Source organism: Hoplias malabaricus, chromosome 15 (assembly GCF_029633855.1).
Source record: "Hoplias malabaricus isolate fHopMal1 chromosome 15, fHopMal1.hap1, whole genome shotgun sequence".
Taxonomy (NCBI): domain Eukaryota; kingdom Metazoa; phylum Chordata; class Actinopteri; order Characiformes; family Erythrinidae; genus Hoplias; species Hoplias malabaricus.
In genome coordinates, this window is record NC_089814.1 from 8,005,234 (window position 1) to 8,017,237 (window position 12,004).

Consider the following 12,004-nt stretch of genomic DNA (forward strand, 5'->3'; position numbering starts at 1 on the left):
AGAGACACACAGACACACACACAGAGACACACACACAGAAACACAGATTTCTAATCTAAAGCTAGTTCTGTTCGAATGAAGACTGTCTGGAAAGTTCTACACTGTACTCCATTATTATTTGGAAAGTAATGTTTATTTACTCATCGCCACAGTCCCACAATCCCTCACGTCCGACTCATTTTAGAGCATTTCTATTGGTCCATCGTTGTATGATGTGTAAAGAGCAGGTGGTTTCTGATTAAAACGGGACTGACTCTAAACGCCGCTGTTATCTTCTTGCTGCGTAAATGATGAGAAGGTGTTGTTGTGATTATCAGACTTCATTAAAACTGCAGTTAGAGAAAGAATCAGAACACACATCCTCTTTTCACTTCTCGCTTCTGTTAGTTTATTTCTCAATTGCTTTAAAAAAAAAAAAGAAAAACAATAACCGATGACCGTTACGTCCAGTTCCACAGCTTTTTTTATTTTTTTTTCCCCTCTCTCTCTTCTTTTTGGTCGACACAGGCTGCCGTGGCGACATCTCATTTCAATTGTAATGAAATGCAAATGAGGGGGATGCGCATTCAATGGTCTCGATGGGTCGCGTGACCGCAGAGGTCAGAGGTGGCAGCAGGCCTGTGTTGAAAGTGGACCGGAGTCTAACGCACAGCTACTCAGGCTTCAATCTGCCGCAGGACTGAGAATACGACTAGAATTAAATAAAATACAAACCTAGAGTTATACGTTTAATAAAAAAAAAAAAAAAAACACAATCGTGCACACGTGAGTCCTGCGTGCGAAACTCACGTGTGCTCCACTTCTGAGATTCTTGATGCAAGACAAGAAATTATATGAACACAAACCTGCCAGCGGAGATTCAATGGAAACCTCGGAAGTGTGTGTGTGTGTGTGTGTGTGTGTGTACACAATAGTGTCTTTGCCCACTCCAAAAAAAAAAAAACCCTCTAAACATAAAACAGCTGAAGGCCACCAACTACTCGCTTCATCTCTGAAATATTTCCTAAGGTTTCCCCTCATTTTAATATTCATATATGCTAATATATATATGATTACATGCAGGCCATTAACAAATAGATGGCTGGCTTGTGTTATATATCATAATACACACGATTGCAAAAGCCCAGAGTAATGGACGATCACTAGCTATATACTGTTAAAGGATTTCACGGTTCAGCCGCAAAGGAACCCACTCAACTCCACGTCGCTGTTTTGTGTTACTCTCCAAAGCAAACACGTGTACGTTTTGAGTAAAGACTCCACGAAAATAAAATAAAAAATTAAAAGTCCACTGCAAAAACGCCTGGTGTTCAGCTGAGCGCAGTTGAGTTTAGCCATGCTTTAGTCATTGAAGTCAAGTTTCAGAAGACTGCACTCTGCAGGGCAAGGAGGGCAGAACACATGTAAAACCACTGGTCTCCAAACAGCCCTTGAGCTTCGGTCTCAGGCTCCGCCTCCAAAACATAACCCCGCCCTTAAACTAAAAAAAAAAAAACTAAAACCCTGCCCAAGTTTCAAAAGGCCACTAGTTTCTCCCAAAAACAAAGACGTAAAATCAGATCCTACATCCGCGGCTCATTCTCCCGCCCGCAACCTACCGGATCACATTTTCACAAAGGAATTCTCTCGACTTCCGAAGCTGTCGCCTTAAAACAGTGCAAAATAAAAGAAATCAAACCTGTGCAATAGGTCTAGCCCTAAAACCCTCCTCATCTTCATCGTACAGCACTGCGCGGAACACAGAGACCACCCTTCGTTCACTTCTCACTGATGGTGCTTTTCCACTGCAATGTACAGACACTACTCAGCTCTACTGGCCTCTACTGGCCGCCCCCGAAACACCTCAAATCTCGTGTCTAGCGGGAACAGCGTTACTCATGGTGTGTTGTTGTTGTTGTTGTAGTTGTTTGGGACTGAACACAGCTCCGTCATCAGTTCAGACAGATCAGTAGAGGTTGTTCCTTCCTTGTTGCTGCATTCTTTCGTCGGTCACGGATCCACGGAGCGAGCAGAGCCGAGCAGGGAACATGCAGTGGAAAAATGCCAATATGCTTCAACTTAAAACACAAGCTATTCACTTTCAGGAGATGTTTGGGATCATGTCTCGTAAAAACCGTGCAGGACAAGAACCTGCTGACCCCCTCTCCTCCCCCTGGAAGCTGTGTGGAAGCCCACACTGAGAAAAGGAAATAGACACAAAAGAAGAGCTGAGAAGTGAAGCTCGCTTCCTAACGGCTCTCCTGAGTGTAGCTTAAGAACTGAAGGGTGGTCTTTGAGGGTGGGGGGTGGGGGGGCAGTGCTGCACGGAAACACACGTGGATTTAAAACATACATCGTTATTCAAAGTACAAAGCAATGAACAGAGAATAATAATAACAACATTATAATAACAATATCATACATAGGAATACATATCGAGCAGTGGTGGAGCACTGCGGCGGGAGACGGAATAAAAAAACAAACAAACAAACAAGACCTGAAGAAGAAGGGGGAGGACGACAACAAAGGGCCCAGGAGCAAAGCGTGTAATGCTTTTATCCGTACCCCACTAAACCCCCTTGAAAACACACACACACACTAACTCACTCTCCCTCCTGCTGGGTTGGCCTGGTGTGGATGAGGACAAGGGGCTTGAGATTGTGTGCGTCTGGCCTTTTAGTCTCCAGTGGCCATCTGCCGAGTGTGTGTGTGTGTGTGTGTGTGAGACAAAAGCCGGCTGTCTGCTTGACCTCGGCTAGACGGGACTGATGTGCTCCGGGGACAGGATTCGCGACACAATGACACGCGCACACGTGTCTGGAGAGGGGGGCGGTGAGGGAGGGGGAGGATGAGGAGAGCGTGGGCACAAAGAGAGCAATGAACAGAGGGAGGATGGATGGCACACGATACACAAAAGACCCCCTCCTTTCTGCTGATGTTAACAGCTGAGGATCAGACACAGACCACCTACACCGCTGCCGCATCTCGAGTCCGAACCTCACACACACACTCACGTTAGTGTCAGGTGTATGAATGCATCTGTGTGTGTGTGTGGTTGCCATCTGAAGAACAATGGCCTTCCGAATCAAAACAGTGGGCGCTATGCGGTAAGTTGCCGTGGATCCCTAGGAGCCAGCTCTGCTGAGCCGAGTAGAGCCCAGTTGAGTAGAGTAGGTACCATGCAATGGAAAAGCCCCATTACCGCCATTTTGCTTAAGGTGGGGCATCTCAGTTCTTGTTGGGACAGAGGGGTAGGGCGAAGGGTGAGGGCGAGATGGCCCTTTAAACTCAGATGTTTCAGAGTCACGCTCCAAACGGAGGGTTACCGGCGAGACGCTGAGCAGTGTTTCCTTTTTAAAATCTATGATGAACGCGTGTAGTGTCCCGTTATTTCATAAGAAGCATAAAACATCGCTGGTACACTGATGTCCAAATGGTATCTTGGTTGTAAGGGACAAGACGACACTCGAAAACAAGGGGTAGAGGCCTTCATTTCATAAAAGATCAATAAATAAAAGCAGCTACATTAATATAACTTTAAATAATACTGGGAGAGCTTTGGTAGTGGTTCCATTAGATCATTCATTCATTCATTCAGCTGTAATCACTTCGGTGGGTCCAGAGCGCACCTGAATCACCAGGTGAAGGACAGGTCTCTGTGTGTTTTAGTGTTTGAACCAGCGCCGTGTTTCCTCACGTCTCTTGGAGCAGCTGCTCCTCGCCTCGTGGCCTGTGTCTGAACTAAAAGCTCGTCGTGTGCGCTCATGTTTATGTATGTGTTCATCTCTTTATGTTTGTTAAGGTAAGAGGCGTCTGGCTTCGTGTCTGGAGCGCCTCATTAACATGCAACAAGGGCCGCATACATATTCATTCAAATCTGCATGTCATTAGCCTTTCACCCTCGACCCCTAGGCCAACCCCAAGCACTTATCCACAGTCCATCCATCCATCCATCCACACGGCTGCCCATCCTCCCTTCATCTGTCCACTGCGGGGGGAGAGGAAATGTATCCATTCACACGTCTTCTACCAAATTCATTCATTCACCCATTCATCCTTCTACTGACCCTTTCATTCACTCAACTGTAAACCCATCCTCCCTTCCCTGTCCAGCCCTGTGCTGTAGCAGAACTGCGTCCTCGCCCACGTGTGTGTGGTGTGTGTGAGTGAAGGTTAAGTGTGTCACGCGGTCAGTTTCTGGATGGTTCTGTTGTAGTACTGAGTGGTCAGGGCCTCGAGTGGGCTCCAGTGATGAGCGTGGAGCTCGATGACCTCCATCAGCAGAGAGCGAGTGAGGGGAGACTCGGACGGACACAGCATCTTGTCCCTGACCGCAGCCAGCAGCTCCGTCATCATCTCCGGCAGCTGCTCTTCCAGCAGACGACCTGCGCTCTGGAGCTGAAACACACACACACACACACACACACACGTTTTTACTACATCATTTGAACACAGCAGCTGTCCTTCACACTGAGTGACAATTTCAAAAATGTCATGATGAATCGACAAAATTAATCAAATCTTTTTACACTGATTTATATAGTGAGTGAGAGAGAGAGAGAGAGTGAGAGAGAAATGGAGGGGGTCATGTGATCAGGAGAAGAGATGGGTGGGGAGGTGGAGCCAGAGGGAGAAGGATCAGAGGTCACGGCTGCATGTGTGATAAGAATAAAGAGTGTTGGGCCTGCAAATACTAGACGAGAGAGAGAGAGAATTTAGAGAAACTGAGTGAGAGAGAGAGAGTAAACAAGAGATTTGGAGAAAGTGAGAGAGAGAGAGAGAGAGAACAAGAGATTTAGATATAGTGAGAGAGAGAGAGAGAGCGAGGGAGACAGAGAGAGAGAACAAGAGATTTAGATATAGTGAGAGAGAGAGAGAGAGAGAGCGAGGGAGAGACAGAGAGAGAGAACAAGAGATTTAGATATAGTGAGAGAGAGAGAGAGAGAGAGAGAGAGGGAGAGAGAGGGGGAGACAGAGAGGGGGAGACAGAGAGAGCGACACAGAGAGAGAGAACAAGAGATTTGGAGAAAGTGTGTGTGAGAGAGAGAGAAAGCATTTAGAGAAAGAGAGACAGAGAGAGAGAGGAAGAGAGAGAGAGAGAACAAGAGATTTAGATATAGTGAGAGAGAGAGAGAGAGAGAGGGAGAGAGAGAGAGGGAGAGACAGAGGGGGAGACAGAGAGAGCGACAGAGGGGGAGACAGAGAGAGCGACAGAGGGAGAGACAGAGAGAGAGAGAACAAGAGATTTGGAGAAAGTGTGAGAGAGAGAGAGAGAGAGAAACACATCTTGTTGTCTAGACTACGCGTCTCCTCCTGATCAGTATACAGGCTTTCTCTCTTCAGCTGAGACACACACACACTCTCTCTCTCTCTCTCTGTGATGCTCTAAAAGACAATCTTCTACACTTCTCTGTTCAAAGAAAAACAAGTATCTCAGTTTATGCGCATGTTTAATTTAAATGTCATTTGAGCACAGAAGCTCTTCACACTGTAAATGAGGAATGAACCAATCAAAATGCTTCAAAAGTTTTGGAATAAAATCTTCTTACATTGACATCCACTGAAAGTTAAGGTTTTTTCCTTCTGTAAAAGTTACAAGCTTTTCTTTGGACAGCGACACACACACACACTCCAGAACCTTCAGAACCCATACAACCTCCAGCCCGGTCCCACTCTGAGTGTTATTCTGGTTGCGTTATGGTGAGACGGTTAAATTAGACGCTGTGAACCCTGGGGTTTGCTTCTGTAAATGAGGAGTTATTGCGGGACATCACCTCACGCAAACTAATTATTGATATTCTACCCCCTTATAAAGCAGTTATGTACGCTCCTGCCGTGCCCCCCCTCCCACTCAGGACCCCAAAACACACGGTAATTACAAACACACACCCGACACACACCTAGGAGTTTGGGACTCCTAATTACACTCTGAAAGGTAATTAGATGTAATTCATAGTCTGCTGGAGAGCTGGCTGGGTCCATGCATTAGTCTGGCTGGCCACACCAGCCAGCGTTATGTAAATGGGAGTGTGTGTGTGTGTGTGTGTGTGTGTGTGTGAAGAGCGTAATGACTGCTGAGCTGAACCCCATTCCCTCAGATGATGTTACCAAGTCAGGAGGCTAAAGATTAGCTTGTGCTTTCATCAGGCCTTTTCAATTAGACACAAGCCCAACATCAATGGAGCTCAACACGCTTGGAGGAGAACACTAACAGAGGAAGATTTACGCCTAAAGATATATGCTTGTTTACTGTGTGTGTGTGTGTGCTGTCTATAAACACGTGGCTGCTGTCTGTGGGATTTCTAGGTGTGCTCACCTGCCTTCGCCTTCCTCTCTGCTTTAAAAGAACCTTAGTCTGCTGCAGTCTCCTGTATCTCTCTCTGTGACTTTTATACCCTTTCTGTCTCATTCTTTTCTCTTGTATTTCTTTCCATTTCTCTTTCACTTTATTCATCCCTCTTTTCCTATATTTCAGTTGCTCTCTCTCTGATCTAATTTATTATTAATGAATCCACCACCTCTCCCATGAGCTCCAGACAACAGGTCCCACTCCCACAGTTCCTTGTTTCTGCTTCTTCTTTTCTCTCTCTCTCTGTGTGTGTGTGTGTGAGAGAGAGAGAGTTCCCTAGCCCCCGGCAGCAGCGTCTCAGCCTCAGCTCAATGCGCCGTACTCTCTGTGGTGCTGTACTCACTTCAGAGGAGCGTAAAAGAATATTCCAGTATTTTTATCTCACCTCGATCTATCTGCTGCCTCTGTCATGTGCGGGTCCTTACAGCGCATTTCCCTGTACTCCCAAAAGAACCAAACTTTCCGACTTGTGACAGACATTACATGGACAGAAGTGTTGGGACACTACAGGACATTTATAACATCGCCTTCTAAATCCGTACTGGCAGCGATAACAGTTTCCACTCTTCTGGGAAGGCTTTCTACGCGATGTTGGGGTGAATGTGTTTGTGGGAATTTTGCGCATTCATCCAGAAGAGCACAGAACACCATTTGGGTTCAGGTCAGGGCCGGTCAAGTTCTTTCACACCAGACTCAATCAAACATGTCTTTATGGACCTTGCTTTGTGCACAGGGGCACAGTCACGCCAGAACAGACAAGGGCCTTCCCCAGCGGGTTCCCACAAAGTTGGAAGCACACAATTGTCCAAAATGTCTTGGGATGCTGAAGAATTAAGGATTGGCAGATTGAAGTCAAGCAGGTAACGCTCACCACACCTAGACTCGCTCATCAAACCCATCCACCAGAGTCACCCACCGACAGCATGCTTTACACCACTTGGCATTGAGGAGGTTGGGAACTGCAGTTATCAGCAGAGTTTTGGCGATATTCACGCACTGTGCCTCTCAGCACTCAGCTATGTCACTTTGTGGCTGAGTTGCTGTGGTTCCTAAATACAGCCACTTTTCAGTAATACCATTCACAATTGATTGTGGAATATCTAGGAGGGAAGAAGGGAAGAAATATTATGAATGCAAGGCTACCCGACTGATTTTACAGGCCTGTGGCAATGGGACTGAATGAAAACGATTAGGAGGTGTGTCCCAACAGCGAATACAACTGAGGCATAACTGGGGATTGACCTCAGTCTAGGGGTTAGCTAATGGCTAACCAAGTCCATTAACTTCTCTAGAGGATAATGCAAATGTTTAGACAGCCCCATGAATTATTACCTCATCAAATGCTAATCTCCACAGGTCTGCCACTGCCCATAGACTTCCATTGTGAGTGTGTTTTGAATCATCCAGGGGTGTGTATTGAAAACTCTCTCAGGGGGAACTGACCGTCTGCTACAGATATGACCGATAGAGATTAGGCTGAAAAATGCTGGAATGCTCTTAAGAGCTGTTCCATCGTTTCTTTTACCCCCTTACCTCCATCGAACAGCAGAGTACGGCATCTTCCTTCACTTCTGCTGACTCCAGCAACTGAAACACACACACACACACACACAAAAGAAGAGAGAGTTTAGTAAAGATCAGATACAGGGCAGTGATAACGATGTCCGACCTGAAGGGCCTTTCAGAAAAATCAAGTGCTCCAGTGAGAGGCTGACCCCTGCTGACCTCTTCTATCAAGTGTGTTCCTTTATTATTCACTACTGTGTTTTTCCAGACGGTGTGTGTCTCCTGTAGAACCAGCTCTTGTCCGACCGAGAAATACACCAGGCTTAAATAAGCCTCATAACTCTTTTAATAATCATTTAATCACCAAATATTTTCCCTCTATGTAAGTGTTTAGGAAGTCAATCCAAACACATCGTGATCTCAGGTTCCACCAGGATTCAATCTGAATGTTTGGGGATTTTCTCCACACATTCCTCAGGAATTCTGAGAGCATACCTCACTGAACATTATCCTAATGGATAACAAACAAGCAATGGCTGTGAATCAAATATAATAATCATGTTGTAACGTAGCGCCCTGTCCCGTTTCCTCCCTCGTCCATGGGGTCATGCTTTATTTCGTGTAGAAAAGACGTGGTTATCGGTGTCTCAGAAGAACCTAGTTCAAACTCCTGATGTTAGTGATACCATTTCAGTGTAAATTACAGCATCAACCAAAGTCAGGAACAGCTTCGCGCCACACGTAACGTCGGCCTACAGGAAACTTGCCACAGTGACAGAGCCACGGTGTGGTGCCCAATCTCACCTCCCCGTCCTGATTTTCCTCACCAAGGACCCCCGGAACCAGGGGAGGGGTGATGAGATTGGGCACCGTACCAGAGTGAGTGAAGACTGTAACGGATGCTGAATCTCTTGTACAAACATATGAGCTGGTTTAGTCATTTCATTCCATTTTTAACCACAAACAGGACATCTCAGGAAATTCCCAGTTCCACCTTAAATGGCACTATAAGTAAATTAAAGGGCCCTCACACCTTAATTTGTGAAGGAAAGAGCCTCTTTCCACCTTAAATGGTGCTCTGTAACATTTTGATGCCAACATTAACATCAAGTTCCACCTTAAATAGTTTGTTACAATCAAACGCATTCCCTTTTCTGCTTTAGAAGCTGTTTGACATAAACGTTTCTCTTTTTTGTCTCTGTAGTAAATTTATTTCCTCAAAAACAACAAAAAACAAGGTTTCTAAATGTAAGATTAACGACTGTCTTTTTCCTCACACTTTTACAGCGTTACAGAAGTCAAACAAATCTAAACAGCAGCGTTTATTGTTTATTTGGGTCTGTTTTAATTTAAACTTTATTTAAATGAGTACATAGTGCTACTAAATTTATTTGTGCTTAATATAAAACGTGGTGAATTTATTTCAGGTTGTGTATCAGTACTTTTTGCCATCTCAGTATATTTTAACTATCCCAGAATAATACTAATAAACGTGAACATTTTGGTCAATATTAATATTATATTAAAGCAAATCTAAGTACGATTTTTTAAATTTTATTTGCTCCTGGGGCTCCCCTTAGTGTAAATCAACGAGGAGGAGGAGGGAGGGGGTGGTTTCCTACCTCGCTACAAAAGTTACATAGTGCAGTTTCTGCAGTGCTGAGCCCTGAGTAGCAAATGCAGAGGCTCTGTTTTGCCCTGTTACAGCTCAGTGGAGCTTCACAATGATTTTAAAGTTGTAACTTTAAGAAACTTTAACTTTAAAAAATAAATGACATAGTGTTACTTTATATTTTCATCCCCTTTGATGTCTATCCTTCCCCTGCCCCACCTGTGTCACATGTATCAGCTGTGAGGGGTCAGCTGGGAGGGGTCAGTCGCTAGAGTTACGACTGATCCCCCGTGTCCTGCTCTGTGTATTTACAGCCCTTGTCGTTGCGTGTGTTTTGCCTTGGGTTGTATTGTTTGTGTCCTTGACCAGCTCATTTACTCCATGTCTTATCACTGTTTTCCGGGAACTCTGGACCTTGGTTTTATGTCTCAATCAAGGAACACCACCATGAGTTCAGTACAGTGCCCCTGTCAATACACCTAGGCTTTGGGTTCCACACAGACCATGGGGACAGCACCCCCTGTTGGTCCAATCCTCGCCACTCCCAGCAGACACCCAAGCTTCCCTAGGGTGAGTCAGAGAACATGGGTTAAAACGAGTCGTTCTGGTTCTGCTCTGCCTCTGATGTCAAGTACGGAGGCTTTAAAACTGCCACGCCCCCATGTCTGAGTCTGTCCAATCACAGCGCTGGACCCGCGTTTATGTGAGAGCTAGTTTAGGTTTCCTACTCCTCTGCTACTTCTTGTTTCGAGGGGACTGAGGTTTTCCACTGTGTCTGGTTTTGTCAGTTTGCTGCTTGTTGGTTTATTCAACCCTCTCCCATGAGCTTAATTTAAAGCAACACTAGGTAGTATTTTCTACTTAAAATTACCACTTTAAAATCACTGTGATGCATCACTCATCTGTATACGGGGGTAATAGAGCTTCTGTCATTGCTACTCCAGGCTCAGCACTGCAGAAACTGCACTATGTAACTTTGGGACGAGGGTAGTAAACAACTACCCTAAGTGCAGCTTCTTAGGGTAGCTGGGGGGGGGTGGGGGCAGAAGCAAAAATACAAAATCTTACCTAGTGTTGCTTTAAAGCTGTATTTGAACAAGGGGGATGTAGGACTCTGTGTACGACAATGTCCTTGAGAAGTCGTCTTTGCATGAGCAAGTTCGTAAGAATGGGACGCAATGAATGATGGGACTTTCAGGTGGTGGTTGTTTACAGGTCACATCATGGAGGAGCAACACTGGGGTACTTTAACAGTCTTTGGTGTTTCTGTTCTTGAGAATTAGAATAAAACGTGAGCCGTGAAGCGAGAACGTGAGGACGTGTGAATACAGAAGAGCGCGTACAGAGAGACAGCCCCAGTCAGTCAAAGCTACAGCACCAAAGCAGCTGGGTTTCGGGCCGGAGCCGTGAACGAGTCACTGGGTCAAACCCAGTTTACAGTGTTTGTGGCATTTATTTATCATTACTGTGCTATTAATGTGTCACAATGTAACCGACTAAAGCCACTGAGAAGGACTTTAAAAGCAGGACCGAAGCTGAAAGCACCATCGTGATACGAGTGACTTCATTTCTCTGCTCTAAGCAACCAGCAGCGATCCACTGAAACAACACAACACTTCTCCTTCTGATTTTCCTCTTTTCTATCCATAGAAACCACAAACCATGAGAGACATCAGGAGACAGACACACACACACACACACACAATGCAAGAGAGATGAACCCCGTGTGGAATCAGACGCTCAAAAACATTTTTACTGCATTCATCCAAATACAGGCAAACCCTCACCACAGTCTGGAATTTAAAACCCCAGAGCAGCCACCAAACACAGTGGGAAACAAGTTAACACTTCAGCCCCGAGACCACCACGTCCTACCGAGAAAAACATGTACATTTAGAAGCATGAAAGGGCACTGAGGCATATGTTCTTTAGCCATATTCATCTTTGAACCATCTGTGACCTGCTTTGGTCAAAACACTACATGCAGCAGCGTTCTCCCCGTGTAAACAGCCCTGTTCAAAACGTCCGCTTTCAGCGCCTGTTCCTTTAAATGATAATGAGCCGCTCGCTGTTCGCCCCGACCCTGAGTGCACAGCAGCAGAAGCTATGTTTTTTAGCCTTCTTCTCCGTTTTTACTCAGCTCTCACTGTGTCCGTTTTGCTGCGTTTAACCTCGTCTTTGTGGTCTCACATAAACACGGGTCCTGCGCTGTGATTGGACAGACTCAGACAAAGGGGCGGGGCCATTCTAAAGTAGAAGCAGAATCAGAACGGCGCATTACATCCCATGTTTTTAGACTTAGTCTGATCACAGAACACTGAACAAGTCCTCAGAATGTGTGTCTATAAGGATTAGTGAATACTCCTGTGTGTGTGTGTGTGTGTGTGTGTGTGTTCACAGTGAATAAGAGCTCAGGATAAACATCGTGCTTTAAGATGTTAAACAGGACGTGGAGGCAGACAGACATCAAACACCACCCCCCACTGACAGAGAACACAGCAGAGAGAAAACATCAGTCTCTTCCATCTCACCGCAGCCTCTCTCTCCCTCTCTGATCA

The 12,004-nt window shown here is 45.5% G+C and overlaps 1 protein-coding gene across 1 annotated transcript in view; it reads right to left on the minus strand.

Moving 5' to 3' along the window:
- Positions 1-234: 234 nt before the first annotated feature.
- ctif (CBP80/20-dependent translation initiation factor) overlaps positions 235-12,004 on the minus strand; it is a 56,396-nt gene continuing 44,626 nt past the window's right edge. The window contains exons 8-9 of the mRNA XM_066646384.1: positions 7,862-7,915; positions 235-4,377 (exon numbers count right to left, since the gene is read on the minus strand). Coding sequence (XP_066502481.1) covers positions 4,162-4,377; positions 7,862-7,915 — 270 coding nt within the window. The 3' untranslated portion in view covers positions 235-4,161. The remainder of the gene's footprint in view (positions 4,378-7,861; positions 7,916-12,004) is intronic.